Source organism: Phyllobates terribilis, unplaced genomic scaffold (assembly GCF_046119375.1).
Source record: "Phyllobates terribilis strain yellow unplaced genomic scaffold, ASM4611937v1 Scaffold_7__3_contigs__length_470593459, whole genome shotgun sequence".
NCBI lineage: Eukaryota > Metazoa > Chordata > Amphibia > Anura > Dendrobatidae > Phyllobates > Phyllobates terribilis.
Window position 1 is genome coordinate 95,761,155 of NW_027362767.1, and position 23,807 is coordinate 95,784,961.

Genomic DNA, 23,807 nt, shown 5'->3' on the forward strand with positions numbered 1-23,807 from the left:
CATAAACGCCATTTTCTGCTTATCTAAAAGGTTCAAAAGTTCTGTAGCAATTAATTACTTAAAGGGGTTGTTCCCGTCCATTAAAAATCCCCAGGCTATTATAAAGAAACAAGCCGCCCTATACTCACCTTCCTCAGGTCCACCAGCGAGCCTATCGCAGTGCTCCCGGTGTTGTATTTGGCTGCATGTCACATCAACAGCCAATCAGTGAGCTCAGTGGGGCGTTCCCGCTGAGCTCACTGATTGGAAGCAGAAACTCGCCGGTGGATCCGGGTAGGATGACTTCAGTACGGTTTGTTTTTTAGGGGTAGAAACCTAATTGAAAAAAACAAACCCTTTAAAGGCTTTGTCCAACTTTGTAACCATATCTATTTTTATTGTGTTGTGTGTAGGAATGATATAAAAGGTCGCATTGTTGGTGAACTCAGTGCAGTAATTAATGGGCTGCTGTGTATGCCGCTGCACTGCTGTCAATCACTGCTGAGTGGGCGGGGAGGGGCGGCTTTATAACAGGGGGACCATCCCTTTGTGACATCAACATGCTTCAATATCAGAGCAAAATCCATTTCTATCAATCCGTGCATTGTTACCATGGAAAACTGTATCCTGGCACAAAGAGTGGGACAGTAAGATCTCACAGCCGTCTGCGTCCTATTCCGGAGCGCTGCACGGTCGGTGTCCCAGCTCTGCTCAGAATGAATATACAGCATATGGCGATGTCAGATCATGCACACAAAACAAGACTGGAAATCAGAGCTCAGCAGATCCTATCCGCTGCTAGGTCTCCATAGTGACTGAAAAATGAGACCTGCCGACTAAGTCTTGGGTCCAGCTGTCGTGCCGGTCCCTGATTGTTCCGTCTTCGCATATAAAGAAAAACAAAATTGATATGTTTTTCCTAAGCCCTGAAGAGACGTGTCTTCAGTGCAGGAGCAAAGCACTGAATGTAATGTTATATGTGGAGTGAAAAATGAGGATTCCCAGGAGACGCTACAAAGAAGGATTGTGGGGGCAGCGATGGGAACCCTACCTACCCCTCACATATTCTGTATCAAGATGTCAGGCATCGAGATGGACCAATGTCTTCCACAGCTAGTGGGCAGGAAGAGGGAACAAAAATATCCCAGACAATTCAATTTACCTTATTGATGGGGCACACCATCTTTTCTCGAGCTGATCCACTACTAGTACGGACGATCCTGGAGAGATCCTGTCTGGCGGCCAAGAGATGCGGCACGGAGATTCCCGATTTTGGTGACAGCGAATAACGGATCGGTTGGTACACTCTTGCAATTTCATCCGTTTTGGCCTAAAAGCACAGATAAGAATAAATATTTGTACACTAAAAGGGAAAAAACAACGTTTCCATAAATTGTGCTGTTATAGTAGGAATATTCTGACACCTGATTTGGGATTATAAAACTAGAGGCAGAGAACTAAAAAGTTAAGATGACCCTCATCAGGACTGTTGATTGGGGACCGTCAATCAAAAAAAAAAAAAAATCTGGAAAACCCTATTAAAGGTGAAACTCAAAAGGAAGTATCTCTCCATAATTGCATCCAAAATACCTTTTCCATATGATATAGTTTTATACTATATATTATGGGCACTTTCTTCCAAGGATCTGACCTCGCCAGCTCCTTATGCTTGTCTGTCTTATTACATACATTACTATGATTCGCTACTCTCTGGAATTACAAGGAGACACAATCGGAAGGAAGCCATACAAGATCCTAGGTGGCACCATAAGAAGCTTTGTACGGAAATGCTGCCCTCGTGTGGTACTTAGTGTCACTGCATATATATTTCCTCTCCTTTATAAGACTCCAATGTTTTCCATAGAAAATACCTAAATCAGTCCCTATCCCTACCTATACGTGAGAAAGACAAAATTTTTTTTTTTAGGAAGTAAATTAACCTACTAAGCAGGGTGGAAGACAGGAGACAGGTCGATACAAACAACTCCCATAAAATTCGGAGGACAAACTAAATACTATAGGAAGAATATTTTAACAACTTTATACAATAAGTCACTTCAGGAGAGGAAGGAAAGGAGAAATTCTGAGCATGATGGAGGCGAAGAGAGGGACCTGGATCGCTGTCTCCCCATCTGAGTCACTTGTGGCAAAATGTACTCAGACACCTCCCTAAAAATATTAAAAATTGAGAATCCTCAGTGGTTGATACCGTCTTTTCAGCTACCATTAAAAAGTAACTAGAGATGAGCGAACCCGAACGTAAAACTTCGGGGTTCGTACTGGACACTCAATGTCCGATGAAAAACTCTGAACTCAGACTTCTCCCGGAACAGAGATTTTCCCAGAACCAAAGTTCGGGTATCCATTGTTTTCAATCGGGTTCGGGTACTGTTTTGGTACCTGAACCTGAAGTTCGGGTCAGGTATCAGAACCCAAACTTCCACAGGTGCTCTCATCCCTAATGGTAACAAATTGCAGCTTTAAAGACTACTCATACTATGCCTGATGAAGAGACCGGAGTAGTCTAGAAAGCTGCTATTAGTTGCCATCTTTTCAGTTAGCCACTAAAAAGGTATCAACCACTGAGGACTCTCAATTTTTATATTTTTTTTTATCTACTGGCTAACACAGTAGAAATATATATTTTCCATGTATCAGATATCCAATGCAGCTTTTTTTTGCCCCATATATTGCAGTTCCTGTGTCATTATTTTGCTTCATTCACCTTAGCTTTGTCGGACCACCCAAATGACTGCACGGTGACATCCAAACGCTTTATTAACATCCTGCGCCGACACTCATATTCTTTACAGAGAGCTTCATTGATTTTCTCCAGGTGTTCCTATAACATAAGAGACACACAAAACTAAATTATCAAAGTAATGTTTTATATGATTAGGTATACTGTACATATACCCCTCTCCCAGCCACAAGTATAGTGTACATGGCACGGCTTCCTCACCAGCTGCTGGGCAGTCAGGTCCACATTGAGCAGTGCCTGGTTAATGCTGGCAGCCTTCGCTTTTGGTAAAAGTTCCGTAACCTGCAAATAATAAAATAATCAATTTCATTGTAAGAACATAAAATTCCTTTAATAAAAACAATATCAGTGCATCCTTGAGAAACACTCATACTGAAGGTATGGCCGTGACAGATATTTAACAGGGTCTGTGGAGGGTGAAGATCAGCTAAACCAGGGATGTCAACCTCAAATACACAAAAAACAAATAATGCAGCACACTGTAACATTGAGTATGTAAATATGAAATATGAATAGCACAACTGCTATAGAAAATAGAAATAAATGAGAAATTTTAGCGCATGTAAATATGAAGTATGAAATATGAATAGCATTACTGCTGTAGAATATAGAAATAAATGAGAAATCTTAGCGCATAAATTGGCCAATTCATGTGTACCTGACAGCCGCGATAAGGCGTTTCTCGATGTCAGGACCTACCAATGTGAATACCTCTCTAAGAGACCTCCGTCTGCTTATGTGTGGGAAAGTCAGATCCTGATGCATTGAAAACCACCTGCGGCATGGGGGTGGAGTGGAGTGCTCAGTCAAAGCTTGAATGTAGTAACAAAGAAAATGACGGCACTTCCACTACAAGAAATAGGTGTGAACAGGTGCTTACCAAGAGCAGCTACCTCCATATACAATAAACAATTTTCTCATTTATTTCTATATTCTACAGCAGTTATGCTATTCATATTTCATACTTCATATTTACATACTCAATGTTACAGTGTGCTACATTATTTGTTCATTGTATATGGAGGTAGCTCCTCTTGGTAAGCACCTGTTCACACCTATTTCTTGTAGTGGAAGTGCCGTCATTTTCTTTGTTACTACATTCAAGCATTGACTGAGCACTCCACCCCCATGAAGCAGGTAGTTTTAAATGCATCAGGATCTGACTTTCCCACACATAAGCAGACGGAGGTCTCTTAGAGAGGTATTCACATTGGTAGGTCCTGACATCGAGAAACGCCTTATCGCGGCTACCAGGTAGACATGAATTGGCCAATTTATGCGCTAAGATTTCTCACTTATTTCTATATTCTACAGCAGTAATGCTATTCATATTTCATACTTCATATTTACATACTCAATGTTACAGTGTGCTACATTATTTGTTTATTGTATATGGAGGTAGCTGCTCTTGGTAAGCACCTGTTCACACCCATTTCTTGTAGTGGAAGTGCCGTCATTTTCTTTGAACCTCAAATACACAGACGGCCAAAATTAAAAACTTGGACAAAGTCACGGGCCAAGCTTGATAATAAAAAAATGTCTACAATTGAGGGAGTTTTTCCTTATCATCAAATATAATGATGAACCTTAAAATTAAAGAGGTTGTCCTACGAACAAAATACATTTTAAAGAATAGAGCTTAAGAGTCAGATCATATGACCTGAGCATTGGGTATTTTCTCACAGGCAGGAGAGTACTTAGAAATCATTGGGCCCCAGAGCAGAAGCTTCTATTGGGCCCTCCTCCCTCCCCTTCAAAAAAACCTTAATATTCAATGGGGTCACAGAAGACCATATCTCACAACTTTGCAGCCCTTAGAGTAATTATCCTCCTATTGAGTCCCCTAGATTGCCCTTTAATTTCCCCTAAAAGTGTGATGCCAACAAAAGTGTCCCCCAAACACAGTATGCTACCCCCAAAGTGAATTCCTCCACACGCATGGTATCATGACCCCACTGAACCCCCCCCCACTCAACTCCCTGACAAAGTTTGGTGACTCCAACACAGTATGATGCCCCAACTGTGATCCCCACACAGCCCTCCATACAGTATAATGACCCCCACATAGTCCTGCATACAGTATAATGGCCCCCAAGTATCCCTCTATAATGAACCCCACATAGTCCTCCACACAGTATAATGGGCCCCGCATAGTCCTCGACACAGTATAATGGGCCCTGCATAGTCCTCGACACAGTATAATGGGCCCCGCATAGTCCTCGATACAGTATAATGAACCCTACATAGTCCTCCACACAGTATAATGGGCCCCGCATAGTCCTCCACACAGTATAATGGGTCCCGCATAGTCCTCCACACAGTATAATGGGCCCCGCATAGTCCTCCACACAGTATAATGGGTCCCGCATAGTCCTCCACACAGTATAATGGGCCCCGCATAGTCCTCGACACAGTATAATGGGCCCCGCATAGTCCTCGACACAGTATAATGGGCCCCGCATAGTCCTCCACACAGTATAATGGGCCCCGCATAGTCCTCCACACAGTATAATGGGCCCCGCATAGTCCTCCACACAGTATAATGGGCCCCGCATAGTCCTCCACACAGTATAATGGGTCAAGCATAGTCCTCCACACAGTATAATGGGCCCCGCATAGTCCTCGACACAGTATAATGGGCCCCGCATAGTCCTCGACACAGTATAATGAACCCTACATAGTCCTCCACACAGTATAATGGGCCCCGCATAGTCCTCCACACAGTATAATGGGCCCCGCATAGTCCTCCACACAGTATAATGGGCCCCGCATAGTCCTCCACAGGGCTGTGGAGTTGGAGTCGGTGCCCATTTTGGTGGAGTCGGAGTTGGTATAAAATGGGCCGACCCCGACTCCTAAAATACATAATAAATGGGTACAGTAATTCAATGCAGTTTGTGGGGAATATTTTTTCATAAGAATTTGGAAAGTTATGAAATGTCCTATAAATGTCTGTCCTATTCCTGATCTAAGGGTCTGGACTTTTAACTGAGAAAAATGTATCCTACCGTAAATTTATCACTTAAACATGACCCATGTATGAGGGAGTAGGAGGTCTGGCTTACCGACTCCACAGCCCTGGTCCTCCACACAGTACCACGGCCCCAGCTTAGTCCGCCACACAGTACCACGGCCCCAGCTTAGCCCTCCACACAGTATAATGCCCCCCACTCAGAATAATGATTAACATGAATAAAACTCAAAAGTAAGGATTAATACAGTTGTAGGTAGTATATATATTCACTATGATAAATCAGTGTTGGGAATAGTTCCCTACTACCACCGCATGTGTACTACAGACTAATTAAAGACTCATTGAAAAGAATACAGAGGCTCAGAGAAGAAGAAAAACTGACAAAAGGAGTCCATGGTAGGTGTAAATAATAAAATAAAACTTTATTGAACAAGAATAATAAAATAGAAAGGGAGGAAAAACAAACAGATAGAGAAGTGGACACAATTTTAAGTGACAAGTTACAGAGATAAATATCAATCCAATACAGATATTGGAATGAGGGGTGCCATGCATACCAGGATTGGGAATGAGGGGGGCCATGCATACCAGGATGGTGGATGAGGGGGGCCATGCATACCAGGATTGGGAATGAGGGGTGCCATGCATACCAGGATTGGGAATGAGGGGTGCCATGCATACCAGGATGGGGGATGAGGGGTGCCATGCATACCAGGATGGGGGATGAGGGGTGCCATGCATACCAGGATGGGGGATGAGGGGTGCCATGCATACCAGGATGGGGGATGAGGGGTGCCATGCATACCAGGATTGGGGATGAGGAGTGCCATGCATACCAGGATGGGGAATGAGGGGTGCCATGCATACCAGGATTGGGAATGAGGGGTGCCATGCATACCAGGATGGGGGATGAGGGGTGCCATGCATACCAGGATGGGGGATGAGGGGTGCCATGCATACCAGGATGGGGGATGAGGGGTGCCATGCATACCAGGATTGGGGATGAGGGGTGCCATGCATACCAGGATTGGTGAGGAGTGGGCAGAGATTAATGCTTAGGATGGGGAAATTTACCAGTAACAGCAGCATTTCCAACCTTAGGCTTATACTCGAGTCAATACGTTTTCTCAGTTTTTTGTGGTAAAAGCCGAGGTGCCTTGGCTTATATTCAAGTATATACTGTAATTGTGTAGATCAAAAGTATATTTAAATAAGATAGAGATGAATATGAAGATCTATAAATATATTAGAACTCAAAATAAAATGCAATAGTTCATAGATCTATAGGGATACCTAGATACCAGAACCAAGTAGAGTAGCCCAGGGATATCAATATATCAGACAAAAAATATAGATATAGATATGTAGTTATAAGCAACTTTGTATAGTTAATAAAGTGCAGGTGAATAGGTGTCTAGAGTCCACATGGTTACTGTTTAGTATGAGATGTGCAGAACAATTACTTATATGCAGTTATCGTACGACTGTGCCAATAATCCATACTGTGTCCAAAATAACATCATGGGACTATACCAGCGAGAGAGGGTCAATGGTGATCTGTCACTCAGATGCGTCCTCCCGGACGCACGTTTTGGTGCCTGCCTTCGTCAGGGGGATGCATCTCAGTTACACGTGGCGTCAGGCGAAACATGGGGCGGATGGGTGGAGACGCTCGGCAACCTCCTATGTGGATATGCGTCAAGCCACACCTAAGCCCGCTCCCATTGGCTGCTCCCCCCTTTTTAAATCCCCCTCTCTGCAGATGGTGCCACCCCCTGACGAAGGCAAACGTCAAAACATGCATCGGGGTGGACGCATCTGAGTGACAGATCATCATTGACCCTCTCTCACAGGTACAGTTAGGTCCATATATATTTGGACAGAGACAACATTTTTCTAATTTTGGTTCTAGCCATTACCACAATGAATTTTAAACAAAACAATTCAGATGCAGTTGAAGTTCAGACTTTCAGCTTTCATTTGAGGGTATCCACATTAAAATTGGATGAAGGGTTTAGGAGTTTCAGCTCCTTAACATGTGCCTCCCTGTTTTTAAAGGGACCAAAAGTAATTGGACAATTGACTCCAAGGCTATTTCATGGACAGGTGTGGGCAATCCCTTCGTTATGTCATTCTCAATTAAGCAGACAAAAGGCCTGGAGTTGATTTGAGGTGTGGTGCTTGCATTTGGAAGATTTTGCTGTGAAGTAAACATGCGGTCAAAGGAGCTCTCCATGCAGGTGAAACAAGCCATCCTTAAGCTGCAAAAACAGAAAAACCCATCCGAGAAATCGCTACAATATTAGGAGTGGCAAAATCTACAGTTTGGTACATCCTGAGAAAGAAAGAAAGCACTGGTGAACTCATCAATGCAAAAAGACCTGGGCGCCCACGGAAGACAACAGTGGTGGATGATCGCAGAATAATCTCCATGGTGAAGAGAAACCCCTTCACAACAGCCAACCAAGTGAACAACATTCTCCAGGAGGTAGGCGTATCAATATCCAAATCTACCATAAAGAGAAGACTGCATGAAAGTAAATACAGAGGGTTCACTGCACGGTGCAAGCCACTCATAAGCATCAAGAATAAAAAGGCTAGACTGGACTTTGCTAAAAAAACATCTAAAAAAGCCAGCACAGTTCTGGAAGAACATTCTTTGGACAGATGAAACCAAGATCAACCTCTACCAGAATAATGGAAAGAGAAAAGTATGGCGAAGGTGTGGTACAGCTCATGATCCAAAGCATACCACATCATCTGTAAAACACGGCGGAGGCAGTGTGATGGCTTGGGCATGCATGGCTGCCAGTGGCACTGGGTCACTAGTGTTTATTGATGATGTGACACAGGACAGAAGCAGCCGAATGAATTCTGATGTATTCAGAGCCATACTGTGTGCTTAGATCCACCCAAATGCAGCCAAACTGATTGGTCGTCGTTTCATACTACAGATGGACAATGACCCAAAACATAAAGCCAAAGCAACCCAGGAGTTTATTAAAGCAAAGAAGTGGAATATTGTTGAATGGCCAAGTCAGTCACCTGATCTCAACCCAATTGAGCATGCATTTCACTTGTTAAAGACTAAACTTCAGACAGAAAGGCCCACAAACAAACAGCAACTGAAAACCACCGCAGTGAAGACCTGGCAGAGCATCAGAAAGGAGGAAACACAGCGTCTGGTGATGTCCATGAGTTCAAGACTTCAGGCAGTCATTGCCAACTAAGGGTTTTCAACCAAGTACTAGAAATGAACATTTTATTTACAATTATTTAATCTGTCCAATTACTTTTGGTCCCTTTAAAAACAGGGTGGCACATGTTAAGGAGCTGAAACTCCTAAACCCTTCATCCAATTTTAATGTGGATACCCTCAAATGAAAGCTGAAAGTCTGAACTTCAACTGCATCTGAATTGTTTTGTTTAACCCTTTCGCAACCTTGGGTTTTGTCGTTTTTTGCTCCCCTTGTTCCCAGAGCCATAGCGTTTTTATTTTTTGGTCAATATGGCCGTGTGACAGCTTATTTTTTGCGGGACGAGTTGTACTTTTCAACGCCATTACTGGTTTTACCATATCGTGTACGGGAAAACGGGAAAAAAATTCCAAGTGCGGTAAAATTGCAAAAAAAGTGCAATACCACAGTTGTTTTTTATTTTTTATTTTTACCACGTTCACTGAATGCTAAAACTGACCTGCCATTCTTATTCTCCAGGTCATTACGAGTTCGTAGACACCAAACATGTATAGGTTATTTTATATTTAAGTGGTGAAAAAAAAATACAAAATTTAGTAAAAAAAAAAAAAAAAAAATAGCGACATTTTCAGAGACCTGTACCGTCTCCATTTTTCGGGATCTGGGGCTGGCTGAGGGCTTATTTTTTGCGCGCCGGGCTGATGTTTTTATTGATAACATTTTGGGGTAGATCCGATGTTTTGATCGCCCGTTATTGCATTTTATTGCAATTTTGCGGCGACCAAAAAACGTAATTCTGGCGTTTAGAATTTTTTTCTCATTACACCGTTTACCGATCGGATTAATTATTTTTTTATATTGATAGATGGGGCGATTCTGAACGCGGCGATACTAAATATGTCTATGTAGTTTTTTTTTTTTTTATATTTTATTTTGAATGGGGCGAAAGGGGGGTGATTTAAACTTTTATATTTTTTTAATTTTTTTATATTTTTAAAAACTTTTTTTTTCACTTACTGCATGCTTCAATAGTGTCCATAGGAGCCTAGAAGCAGCAGTTGTCTGATCGTCTCTGCTACATACAGGGGATCAGCAGATCCCCTGCATATAGCAAAAATGGTCCTGTGCTATGAGTGCCGACCACTAGGTGGCGCTCATAGCGACCAGATCATGACAACCACAGGCGTCTGCTGCAGACCCTGGGTTGTCATGCCCACCCATCGGTGACCCGCAATCACGTGACGGGGTCGCCAATGGGCGGGGCTTATGACGCGCAACCCAGAAGCGCGCGTTAAATGCCGCTGTTGGAGATTGACAGCGGGATTTAACATGTTGTTAACAGCTGCGGGTGGATCGCGATTCCACCCGCGGCTGTTGCGGGCACATGTCAGCTGTAAGAATCAGCTGACATGTGCTCGGTTCAGTGAGGGCTCAGCCCCAGAGTCCTCACTGAACCGGGGGTACGCAAATGTGCGTACTAATACGTCATGGGTTGTAAAGGGGTTAAAATTCATTGTGGTAATGTCTAGAACCAAAATTAGAAAAATGTTGTCTCTGTCCAAATATATATGGACCTAACTGTATAGTTCCATGATGTTATTTTGGACACAGTGTGGATTATTGGCACAGTCCTACTATAAGTAACTGTTCCGCACAGGTCATACTAAACAGTAACTATGTGGACTCTAGGCACCTATTCAAATGCACTTTATTAACTATACAAAGTTGCTTCTAACCTCATATTTATACCTATGTTTTCTGTCTGATATACTGATATCCCTGGGCTACTCTACTTGGTTTTGGTATCTAGGTATCCCTGTAGATCTATGAACTATTGCACTTTATTTTGAGTTCTAATATATTTATAGATCTTCGTATTCATCTCCATCTTATTTAAATTATACTTTTGATCTACACAATTATCTCCCTTTTTATCATTATTGTATCCAATTTTGCCAGATACCTGTATTGGATTGATATTTATCTCTGTAACTGTCACTAGGAATTGTGTCCGCTTTTCTATATGGTTGTTTTTACCACCTTTTTATTTTATTATTCTTGATCAATAAAGTTGTATTTTAGACTTTTTACACCTACCATGGACTCCTTCTGTCAGTTTTTCTTCTCCTCTGAGACTCAATACAGAATAATGGGCTCCATATAGTCCCGCATATAGCATAATGGGCCCAACATAGTGCTCCATACTGAATAATGGGCCCCACATTAATTAAAAAAACAAAAATAAATAAAATTTACTCACCTCTCCTCGTTGCTACAGTCTTGGCATCAAGCACCTAAACTCTCCACTGCTCGGCACAGCGGCCGTGAAATAGTGACGTCATCGCATCCACTGCGCTGAGATGTCAATTGCAGAGAAAAGGATGGGGGAGGGAAGGGACGGCTCTCTCCTCCATCATTGCTTTCAACTGTATCGGCATCCAGGATGCCAATGCAGTTGAAAGTGCGATGCCGGGTTGGGGGTTTAGGGAGTGTTGGCATCCCGGGCCAGAGTTTGACATGTGTGAGCTAAACAATAAATGCACCCGATAATGTTTCTGATTTTAAAAACAGTAACTGCATGTGTAGCACCCCGAGGACTCGGCTGCTACAGGAGTATTGCACCTCGAACCAGAGGTGTGGTATTCCACTCCCGGGTAAGGATGGAGTGTGGAGCGGGGCTCAGTTAGCTGCATACACTACACTCACCCCATTTCCGGGGGACAGATCAACGGTACTCCCACCAGATAGATGTGCAGGTACGACAGCGTTTGTCCCTGGCTGGAGTGGGGAGGGGGGAGGAATATCCCAGTGGTGTAGGAGCAGACAGGGGAGGGACTCTGGGCATAGGTAGGAGCCCATTGGGTGCTGGTCACCTGGGCTCGGGTGTCAGAAGGGAGTATAAAAGGTGGGCACCATCTTGGATTAGGGGAGTTCAGGCAGGAGGAGAAGAGGAGAGGAGCTCAGCCAGAGAGGGCTGACAGGGAGCTGTGGCTCAGTCCGGGCACAGCTCCAGAGCCAGGCCTGAAGTGGAGGCCTGAAGCCGAGAGAGAAGTAAGAGGGAGAAGGAACAGAAACACCAGGAAAGGCCCAGAGACGCAAGAGAGGAGGGAACCCTAAGATCCCACGAGATAACGGGTGAAGGGTTGGCAGAACAGGGTGCCGGATCCCAAACTGGTGGAGGCCAATTATCCTTAGCCAGGAACCGGAGGTCGTGGTCAAGTCTTGGCGCGACCCCTCACCATATCCACCAGGAAGGCATACCGTATAGGGTCAGGGAAACCGGGAAAGGTTTCGCCACCAGAAGGCTCGAGGGAGCTGGACAAAGGTGGGTCCCTGGTGGGGACGGCCAGAGAAAGGAAAGAGAGGGAAGCCCTGAACCACACTCCGGAATTGCCTGGGAGTTGACCGAGTCCCTCCCCTGGTGAACGCAGCACGGCTCGGGTGGTCACTCTTGGCCGAAGTGATCTGAACACCAACAGTGAGTAAAGCTTTGGAAACTGCACTTCAAGCCTCTGTGTTTCATCGCCGCACCTGCACCATCAGTACTGGGACACCCACACCATCACTCCCATCATCATCTCCACAATAGCTGCCCTGAGGCAATACTCCTCCCGTGGGGAGTCATCCCACTCTCAGCTGCACAAATAACATCAGCCTCAGCGGTCTGCAGTGCAGCGGCGGTCCCCACTGACCGCAATCCACGGGTGGCGTAGTCGAACTCTATAACATCTTATTCTAAGTTCTGCCACTTGGTTTGACACCCTGGGCACGGACCGGGTCACCGCCACGAGGACTACTACCCCTATCAGATCCGGCTCCGGGTATTCCCCGCATGCGCAACGCTGCCCAACATGGCCCAGGGGGCGCGTCACATGTGGTGGTCCCAACTCCATTAAGTAAAAGGGTATTGTAATAACATCATTTTGCAGAATAAATAATAGTAAATTAATTGCAGTATTTGAAAAAAAAAAAAAAAATCCTTTCCTTTACATAGTTCTATCATCAGAAATGACATAAAGAGCAGTTGGGAGAAGTTGACACATAAAACACGAGTCCTCACCTTTTCCTCTGCGCTTTTTAACATCAAAGAAATGTTTGAAGATGACTGATCAGGAAGCCGGAGAGCGTCGCAGAGAGTCCTGGCTTCCTTATACGCGTCATCACCCGGACTCGAGTCCTTCTTTTTGTTTTGCAGAATTTGTAAGGCCTGAAGCTCTGAACCTAAAAACACTGGAAGAGATGAAGAACAATGTAAGATGAAGGTAACACTCAATGTCACATTAGGTGAATGCTACAGGACAGAGAAACCAGCTTCTTGTATGTCGCCTAGGAGGCTGAAAAATGTGCTAAGAATGCAAATAAATCGCAAAACAGAAATATAACCATGGACTACTGCCAAAAATCCCATCAGGAGAGGAATTAGTCATCATGTTTTTGCTATGTAATCTGAGAGCAGTATGATGTAGGGGCAGAGACCCTGATTCCAGTGATTTGTCACTTACTGGGCTGCTTAGTGTAGTTTTTATAAAATCAGTTTTATCAGCAGATTATCACTAGAGGTTTAGTAAACCTGCTGCCACGTAGTCCAACTCCGCCCCCATCACCGATTGGAAGCTTTCTGCCTATGCACAGTGTACACAGATAGCGGCCAATGAGTGGTGTGGGTGGAGTTATAGAGAGCTCAGTATGCAAAGAACTGCTAGATCTGCAGCAGATAAAACAATGATTTTATCAAATTGCAGCAAGCAGCTTAGTAAGTGGCACATCACTGGAATCGGGGTCTCTTCACCTATATCATACTGCTCTCAGATGGGGGAGAAAAATCCTGATGCTCCTAGTACAAACTGTACGATGGGGCTGTGATTAAGAATTTCTACAAATAAAAATCCATGGACATTCATGACATATATAGATGTAGCCACCAGGCACGGTGAGTGTTTTGTTAACAATGGCAGGTCCCAGGGGTGGGACTTGAATCTTTCAGACATTTATGGCATATCCAGTGTCTAAGAACCATACCATATTAACATTTATGACAATCCAATGGTCATTATGAAGTAAACTATGCATTTACCATATTATAGGTCAGTTGGATCCAACTTTTTGGGTGAAGGAGCACAGTCAGATAGAATCCACAATGAATCCATATCTTCTTTAATTATTACACCTTTATATAGGACTACCCTATCTCTCTGAAATGAAACCTAATGACAGGACATCACCTAATGACAAAGACCTTCTACCAGAAGGAAGGGTGGCAGTTCAGCATCACTTTAAAAGAAATCTGTACCATTAAGTGGCGATTAACACTGCATTGTGGCCCTTCCGGAGGTTTTCCCTGAAAAAACGAGATTGAGATGAAAACCTCAGACAGAGCCATAGAGTGCAATGAGACAAAGATCAGATGGACTCACATGCAGGCAGATCTATCCACCAGGGTCCAGAGATCTTCTCCTCTTACACTGGCTACAGACTTGTACTTTAGATTTCACCAGCAGAGAAAAGCATTGAAAAGGAATCATTCCCCAGCAGGAAAGCTCTGGAAAGGCAGTGCTGATGGTGTGAAAGACAGCCGTGTCCTCAATTCTGCTTAGATCATATAATGATATTGTTATGCTTATGTAGCGACTCACTCAGGAAAATAGGTAAAATACTAAAAAACTGCAACTGATCTTGCCGGTTCCTGTACAGACTAGAGATCCTGACCCGCAGCCCCTAAAGGTTCCTGCATGAGCAGAGATAGCCCTAACCACAGACAAGATGATGGCAACTCGGAACCAAACTGCCTGAAAGGCCATCGAGCGCTTCACGTTCCTCCTAAAGAACCGGAGGGCAGAGCAGAGTGCAAATTACCTACAGAAGGGAAAGTGTGCTGAAATAGAAGAGATCTCAGAGTGAGTAACACAAACCACAAAATACAAAACAAAGTATAAAGTAGGCACTGTTAGGTTATATGCCGCCTACTTCCTAGAAAGCAACAGAAGATAGGTGCAGAGTAAGTACAGAAAGGTGGAATTTCACTGACTGGCTTTAACCCCTTTACAACCCAAGGTGGTTTGCATGTTAATGACCGGGCCAATTTTTACAATTCTGACCACTGTCACTTTATGAGGTAATTACTCTGGAACGCTTCAACGGATCCCCTGATTCTGAGATTGTTTTTTCGTGACATATTGTACTTCATGATAGTGGTAAAATTTCTTCGATATCACTTGCGTTTATTTGTGAAAAAAAAGGAAATTTGGCGAAAGTTTTGAAAACTTTGCAATTTTCAAAATTTGAATTTAAATCAGAGCGATATGTCACACAAAATAGTTAATAAATAACATTTCCCACATGTATACTTTACATCAGTACAATTTTGGAACCAAATTTTTTTTTATTGGGGAGCTATAAGGGTTAAAAGTTGACCAGCGATTTCTGATTTTTCCAACAAAATTTACAAAACGATTTTTTTAGGGACCACATCATATTTAAAGTCACTTTGAGGGGTCTATTTGACAGAAAATATCCAAAAGTGACACAATTTTAAAAACTGCACCCCTCAAGGTGCTCAAAACCACATTCAAGAACTTTATTAACCCTTCAGGTGCTTCACAGGAATTTTTGGAATGTGGAAGAAAAAAATTAACATTTAACTTTTTGCAGGGGTAACAGGAAAAAATGGACCCCAAAATTTGTTGTGCAATTTCTCCTGAGTAAGCAGATACCCCATATGTGGGGGAAAACCACTGTTTGGGCGCACGGCAGGGTTCGGAAGGGAAGGAGCGCCATTTGACTTTTTGAATGTAAAATTTGCTGGAATCATTAGCAGATGCCATGTTGCATTTGGGGAGCCCCTGATGTGCCTAAACAGTGGAAACCCCCCACAAGTGACACCATTTTGGAAACTAGACCCCTCAGGGAACTTATCTAGATGTGTGGTGAACACCTTGAACCCCCAAGTCCTTTACAGAAGTTTATAACATGGAGCCGTGAAAATAAAAAAAAATCAAACTTTTTCCACAAAAATGATGTTTTAGCCCCAATTTTTTTATTTTTACAAGGGTAAGAGGAGAAAATGGACCCCAAAAACTTTTGTGCAATTTCTCCTGAGTACGCCAATACCCCATATGTGGGGAAAATACAGTGTTTGGGCGCACAGCAGAGTTCCGAAGGGAAGGAGCGCCGTGTGACTTTTTGAACTCAAAAATCGGCTGGAATCGAGAGCGGACGCCATGTCGCATTGGGAGAGCCCCTGATGTGCCTAAATAGTGGAAACCCCCCACAAGTGACCCCATTTTGGAAACTACACCCCTCAAGGATTTTATCAAGGGGTATAGTGAACATTTTGAACCCAGAGGTACGACACAGAATTTGATGACATTTTAGGTCATCATATTGAATAAGTTGTCATTAGTCTTGAGCACAAGTGCTCGCTACTTGAGTTCGGATCAGGTGCTTGGGTATGCACCATGTATCACGGGTGCTCAAGTGAAATGCTCGAGTCCCCACCCGCATGTTTCACGGTTATTAGACACCCCAAAAAAAACATGCGGGGATCGCTCGTGCATGGCAGGCAATCCTCACGAGGCTTTTTTGGCCGCGAAGCATATGGGGCGGAGACTCGAGCACCCGCGATACTCAATGCATACCCGAGCACCCGATGCAAACTCAAGTAGCGAGCACTTGCGTTCAACACTAGTTGCCATATTGTCATCTTGAAAAAAAAAACAACCCTAACATTAGCACAACCCTAACCCCAACCCCAGCCCTAGCGTTTATTTTTTACGCCATTCCTCGTGCAGTATAAGTGACTAGACGACCTTATTCTTCGGGTCGGTGCGACTACAGAGATACCAGATTTATATTGGGTTTTTATGATTGACAGCTGTCACACACTAAAATACACATATTTTGTAAAATCTAGTTTTTGCATCACCAAATTTTGGTGCCATTTTCAGGCACGTGACATTTTTTGATCGCTTTCTATTCCAGCTTTTGGGAAGCAGAATATACAAAAAACAACAATTCAGGAATTGTTTTTTTTTTTTACATTTTTTTATTCTACTTCCGCGTGTGGTAAAATTGATAAGGCAGCTTTATTCTTCGGGTCAGTACGTTTACAGCGGTACCACATTTATATAGTTTTTTTATGTTTTGCCACTTTTACACAATAAAAGCTATTTTATAGAAAAAATTATTTTTTTGCATCGCTTTATTCTGAGAGCTATAACTTTTTGATTTTTCGGATGATGGGGCTGTATGGCGGCTTGTTTTTTGCGGGAGAAGATGACTTTTCAGCGGTACCATTTTTATTTATATTAGTCTTTTTGATCGCGTGCTATCCCATTTTTTGTTTTTTGCTTTGTTTTTTTTTGTTTTTTTTTACCGTGTTTACTGAAGGGGTTAACTAGTGGGACAGTTTTATAGGTCAGGTCGTTACGGACGCGGCGATACCAAATATGTGTACTTTTATTGTTTTTTTTTTTTTCCATAATAATATTTATTGATGGGTTGATTATATTTTTATTTTTGGTGGATTCTTTTTTTTTTATATATATATATATATATTTTTTTTTTATTTTTTTTTTTCACTTTGAGAGTTTTTTCACTTTTTTACTTTGTCCCACTCTGGGACTTTCACTTTTTTTATTCTGATCGCCTGTATAGCACAGGAATGGAGCACCATCCCTGTCCCATGCAGGCTGTCAGCGCTGCACAGTGAGAAGATCGTTTGGTCATGCACTGCGCATGACCAAAAAATCTTCCTGCTGTCTGGTGACCCGGATGTTGTCATGACAACATCGGGTCGTCATGGCAATACCCGGGAAGCCGCGGCACACAGAGCTGGAGGCCGGAAGAGGAGGTGAGTATCGCGATCACCTCCCCTTAGCCACCGCAATGCTGCGATCGACTTCGATCGCAGCATTGCGGGGGTTAATGTGACGGGAGCGGTGCGGGACCGCTCCCTGCACATGGTCACAGCTGACACCCAGTACTATCAGCTGACACCCGGCGGCAATCGCGCCCGCACAGCCTGTGTGCACGCGCGATCGCGATGACGTTCTAATACAGGTCAGGCTCTTAAGTCCCAGGGCACAGATGCGTATTAGTACGTCATGGGCTTTAAAGGGGTTAAACAACAACAGAATGTCAGAACATCCAAAATGAAACTATTGCCAGCAGGAAAAAATATAAAGTTGCTCCCGAAAGGGCAGACAGATGAAAACACCTGTTATGCTAAACAGCCAGAATAACAGAACTAAAAAACCCGGAGAAAAGGTGTGTGTGCTGCGTCTCGGTGGACAGAGAAGCTGACAACCAAACACAGGCTAATGGGTTCGAACCCAGGAGCACGACAGATATGTAACAGCATTGGACAAGCCCTTTACTAGCAGCATACAATGTCTATAACACACAGGCTCTGTTCATACTACTCATACCGTCTATCATCACGTTTCTGTTGCTTTTGATACCAAGAAAACTGAAGTCTGTGCTATTGACACCTTAAAGAAAAAACGTAACTGAAACCTTAAAAAGTCAAGAGGTCCGAGCTGTCACGGCTCAATCATTGAAGTCATGATGCTAGGATCACTTTTTGGACTACATGAGTTTATAATGACTACTGTCATCCTTTGATCACTTAAATTTTCTTTCCGCCGTACTCACACAGTAGTTTCAGGCAGTCCTCCTTCTTCTTTAATCTGTCTTTAATGTCTCCAGAAACCAAAGTAGTATAAGGGCAGGAGAGTTCCTTCAAGAAACCGCTTATTTCCAATTGAACACTTTCAACATCGTCACCTAGAAATGGATATTGGACAGTTAGATGTTTGCCTACAAGAAATACAAGGTTTTCATATTTTCAGATACAGACCGAGTCCAAGTATTATTATTCGGTGCACAGAAATCGCAGCGTCTAAGGCCTTGTTCACCTGCAGTGTTTTTTCTACGCGTCTTTTCACATGTTCTTCAAGGGTAAAAAAAAAAACGCTGCACTTTAAAGTATCAGCAAAAATGAGTGACATTTCTGAAAAGTCCTGCACACGCTGCTTATTTTTTTCTTGTGGGTTTGAACCAAAGCATTTTTTAAAATCTGCAGCGTGGCAATTCTTTCAGCATTGTCTATTTGAGGAAATGTGGAAAAAAACTAAGAAAAAATGCATCAGAAACGTGCAGATTTTGCGCAATGTTTTTCCTGCCAACACTCTGTTTTTTTGGTGCAAAAAATTGTGAAAAGGATTTAAGGAAATCTCGTGCCCACTGAGGTTTTTTTTTTTTTTTTTTTAAACAGGCTAAACTGACCTTTTTAAATCCACAACATCATCGGGATACGCTCTGTTTCATCTACAGATTTTCCCCATACAATAGCATTAGATGTGGGAAAACCCACAAGTTAAAAAAAATAAATAAAAAAATAAATTGTGTTTTTAATTCAATTATTCAATTCCTCTGTGCAAAAGTTATGTAAACTAGACATGACTATCAATAAAAGTTCTGCCAAATATCAGTGAGTATCAAACACAAAGCAATTTGGTTTAAAACATAGCAAAAAAAAAAAAAGAGATAAAAAACACAAAAGCGCATGTAAAAAAAAAAAACGCAATGAAAAACCCAAGTAACCTAATTTACCTACTGGGTGCAGACAATCTGCAACATCAAAAACACACCAAATACTCATCGTGGGAACAGAGCCTTATCCCCATGTGGCAGACTGACTGCAGAACTTATTGCGACTAAAATCTGTTCCATATATAATGAGGGCGTTTGTAGAGCTTGTAAATGGATTTCTGAAAGCCCCATGTATTTGTCTAGGACATTATCAGGAAATTCTGCAGCAAAACGTCCATGTATCCATATACATACTTTACAGCCCTTTACATTGTTTGGGTTTTACTTGATGGGAAATATATGACCATGTTGTCACTCACCTTCAGAACTTATGCTTTCTTCTAAGTGACCAAGTAACTTTATCTGTGACGTCAGCCAGTTCAAGAGCTGGAAATACTCAGGAGATGACAAACCACCTTCTAGGGCTGGACCCAGGGAGTTCTCCTCTAATACGGGACCCTGGTACCTAGAGGAACACACAACAGTTCATTACAAAATTCTAGAAATCATTTATGTGCGGAGTAAGAGTATTTCATGTGGGTCAGGATAGTGATGAGCACAAGCGCTCGTTACTCAAGTTTGCCTAGGGTGCTCGGGTGTACACAGAGTATCGTGGGTGATCGAGTAACGTGTTCGAGTCCCCGCGGAAGCATGTTTAGTGGCAGTTAAAGAACCACAAAATGGGGATTGCCCATGTAATTCAGGCAATCCTCGCATGTTTTGTGACTGTCCAACACGAGCGAAACATGCCGCCGTTGGAATTCAAACAGGTTACTCGAAAACCCCCGATACACCGTTAGACTCTTCAAACCCTTCTCCCTGAGAGTTGCAGTTGTGTATCGACCTCCAGACAAAACCAACCAGTTCCTGGATCACTTTGCCACCTGGCTTTCACACTTCTTATCCTGTGACATTCCCACTCTCATCATGGGGAACTTTAACATCCCATTGATGATCCACTCTCTGCATCTGCTACAAACACGTTTTCTCCAGCGGTGGCCAACGTCAGAGGAGAAAATCACTTTCAGCAAAAGACTTCATCTAAGCCTGTGCTGAATACACAGCAGGCGCAGTCTGGCCCCTATATCTTATATATATATATTGCAGCACATTTGGGGGCACAGCAGGCGCAGTCTAGTCCCTATATCGTATGTATATATACACACACACACACACACAGTACAGACCAAAAGAGAATGCCAAGAGTGTACAAAGCAGTCATCAAAGCAAAATGTGGCTACTTTGAAGAACCTAGAATATAAGACATATTTTCAGTTGTTTCACACTTTTTTGTTAAGTATATAATTCCACATGTGTTAATTCATAGTTTTGATGCCTTCAGTGTGAATGTACAATTTTCATAGTCATGAAAATACACAAAAATCTTTAAATGAGAAGGTGTGTCCAAACTTTTGGTCTGTACTGTATATACACACGCACACACACACATATATATATATATATATATATATACACATATACACACACTGCTCAAAAAAAATAAAGGGAACACTCAAATAACACATCCTAGATCTGAATGAATGAAATATTCTCATTGAATGTGCTGACAACAAAATCACACAAAAATCATCAATGGAAATCAAATTTATTAACCAATGGAGGCCTGGATTTGGAGTCACCCCCAAAATTAAAGTGGAAAAACACACTACAGGCTGATCCAACTTTGATGTAATGTCCTTAAAACAAGTCAAAATGAGGCTCAGTATTGTGTGTGGCCTCCACGTGCCTGTATGACCTCCCTACAATGCCTGGGCATGCTCCTGATGAGGTTGCGTATGGTCTCCTGTGGGATCTCCTTCCAGACCTGGACTAAAGCATCCGCCAACTCCTGGACAGTCTGTGGTGCAACGTGACGTTGGTGGATGGAGCGAGACATGATGTACCAGATGTGCTCAATCGGATTCAGGTCTGGGGAACGGGCGGACCAGTCCATAGCTTCAATGCCTTCATCTTGCAGGAACTGCTGACACACTCCAGCCACATGAGGTCTGGCATTGTCTGACTTTGCCAATCCTGGAGTTCTGTGGCAAATGCCAAGCGTCCTGCACGGTGTTGGGCTGTGAGCACAACCCCCATCTGTGGACGTCGGGCCCTCATACCACCCTCATGGATTTGGTTTCTAACCGTTTGTGCAGACACATGCACATTTGTGGCCTGCTGGAGGTAATTTTGCAGGCTCTGGCAGTGCTCCTCCTGTTCCTCCTTGCACAAAGGCGGAGGTAGCGGTCCTGCTGCTGGGTTGTTGCCCTCCTACGGCCCCCTCCACGTCTCCTGGTGTACTGGCCTGTCTCCTGGTAGTGCCACCAGCCTCTGGACACTACGCTGGCAGACACAGCAAACCTTCTTCCTACAGCTCGCATTGATGTGCCATCCTGGAAGAGATCCCAGAGGAGACCATCCGCAACCTCATCAGGAGCATGCCCAGGCGTTGTAGGGAGGTCATACAGGCACGTGGAGGCCACACACAATACTGAGCCTCATTTTGACTTGTTTTAAGGACATTACATCAAAGTTAGATCAGCCTGTAGTGTGTTTTTCCACTTTAATTTTGGGGGTGACTCCAAATCCAGGCCTCCATTGGTTAATAAATTTGATTTCCATTGATGCTTTTTGTGTGATTTTGTTGTCAGCACATTCAACTTTGTACAGAACAAAGTATTCAATGAGAATATTTCATTCATTCAGATCTAGGATGTGTTATTTCAGTGTTCCCTTTATTTTTTTGAGCAGTATATATATATATATATATATATATATATATATATATATATATATATATATATATATATATATATATATATATATATATATATATATATATATATTGCAGCACATTTAGGGGCACAGCAGGCGCAGTCTGGCCCCTATATCGTGTGCATATATATATATATATATAGGACACACCTTCTCATTTAAAGATTTTTCTGTATTTTCATGACCATGAAAATTGTGCATTCACACTGAAGGCATCAAAACTATGAATTAACACATGTGGAATTATATACTTAACAAAAAAGTGTGAAACAACTGAAAATATGTCTTATATTCTAGGTTCTTCAAAGTAGCCACCTTTTGCTTTGATGACTGCTTTGCACACTCTTGGCATTCTCTTGATGAGCTTCAAGAGGTAGTCACCGGAAATGGTTTTCACTTCACAGGTGTGCCCTGTCAGGTTTAATAAGTGGGATTTCTTGCCTTATAAATGGGGTCGGGACCATCAGTTGTGTTGTGCAGAAGTCTGGTGGATACACAGCTGATAGTCCTACTGAATAGACTGTTAGAATTTGTATTATGGCAAGAAAAAAGCAGCTAAGTAAAGAAAAAACTGAGTGGCCATCATTACTTTAAGAAATGAAGGTCAGTCAGTGTGAAAAATTGGGAAAACTTTGAAAGTGTCCCCAAATGCAGTTGCAAAACCATCAAGCGCTACAAAGAAACTGGCTCACATGAGGACCGCCCCAGGAAAGGAAGACCAAGAGTCACCTCTGCTTCTGAGGATAAGTTTATCCGAGTCACCAGCCTCAGAAATCGCAGGTTAACAGCAGTTCAGATTAGAGACCAGGTCAATGCCACACAGAGTTCTAGCAGCAGACACATCTCTTCAACAACTGTTAAGAGGAGACTTTGTGCAGCAGGCCTTCATGGTAAAATAGCTGCTAGGAAACCACTGCTAAGGACAGGCAACAAGCAGAAGAGACTTGTTTGGGCTAAAGAACACAAGGAATGGACATTAGACCAGTAGAAATCTGTGCTTTGGTCTGATGAGTCCAAATTTGAGATCTTTGGTTCCAACCACCGTGTCTTTGTGCGACGCAGAAAAGGTGAACGGATGGACTCTACATGCCTGGTTCCCACCGTGAAGCATGGAGGAGGAGGTGTGATGGTGTGGGGGTGCTTTGCTGGTGACACTGTTGGGGATTTATTCAAAATTGAAGGCATACTGAACCAGCATGGCTGCCACAGCATCTTGCAGCGGCATGCTATTCCTTCCGGTTTGCGTTTAGTTGGACCATCATTTATTTTTCAACAGGACAATGACCCCAAACACACCTCCAGGCTGTGTAAGGGCTATATGACCAAGAGGGAGAGTGATGGGGGGCTATGCCAGATGACCTGGCCTCCACAGTCACCAGACCTGAACCCAATCGAGATGGTTTGGGGTGAGCTGGACCGCAGAGTGAAGGCAAAAGGGCCAACAAGTGCTAAGCATCTCTGGGAACTCCTTCAAGATTATTGGAAGACCATTTCCGGTGACTACCTCTAGAAGGTCATCAAGAGAATGCCA

General features: G+C 43.1%; 1 protein-coding gene across 1 annotated transcript in view; it reads right to left on the reverse strand.

Moving 5' to 3' along the window:
* FAM98B (family with sequence similarity 98 member B) overlaps positions 1-23,807 on the reverse strand; it is a 32,033-nt gene that overhangs the window by 6,092 nt on the left and 2,134 nt on the right. Inside the window, exons 2-7 of the mRNA XM_073639018.1 lie at positions 19,822-19,967; positions 18,563-18,694; positions 12,972-13,141; positions 2,942-3,022; positions 2,705-2,821; positions 1,142-1,309 (exon numbers count right to left, since the gene is read on the reverse strand). Coding sequence (XP_073495119.1) covers positions 1,142-1,309; positions 2,705-2,821; positions 2,942-3,022; positions 12,972-13,141; positions 18,563-18,694; positions 19,822-19,967 — 814 coding nt within the window. The remainder of the gene's footprint in view (positions 1-1,141; positions 1,310-2,704; positions 2,822-2,941; positions 3,023-12,971; positions 13,142-18,562; positions 18,695-19,821; positions 19,968-23,807) is intronic.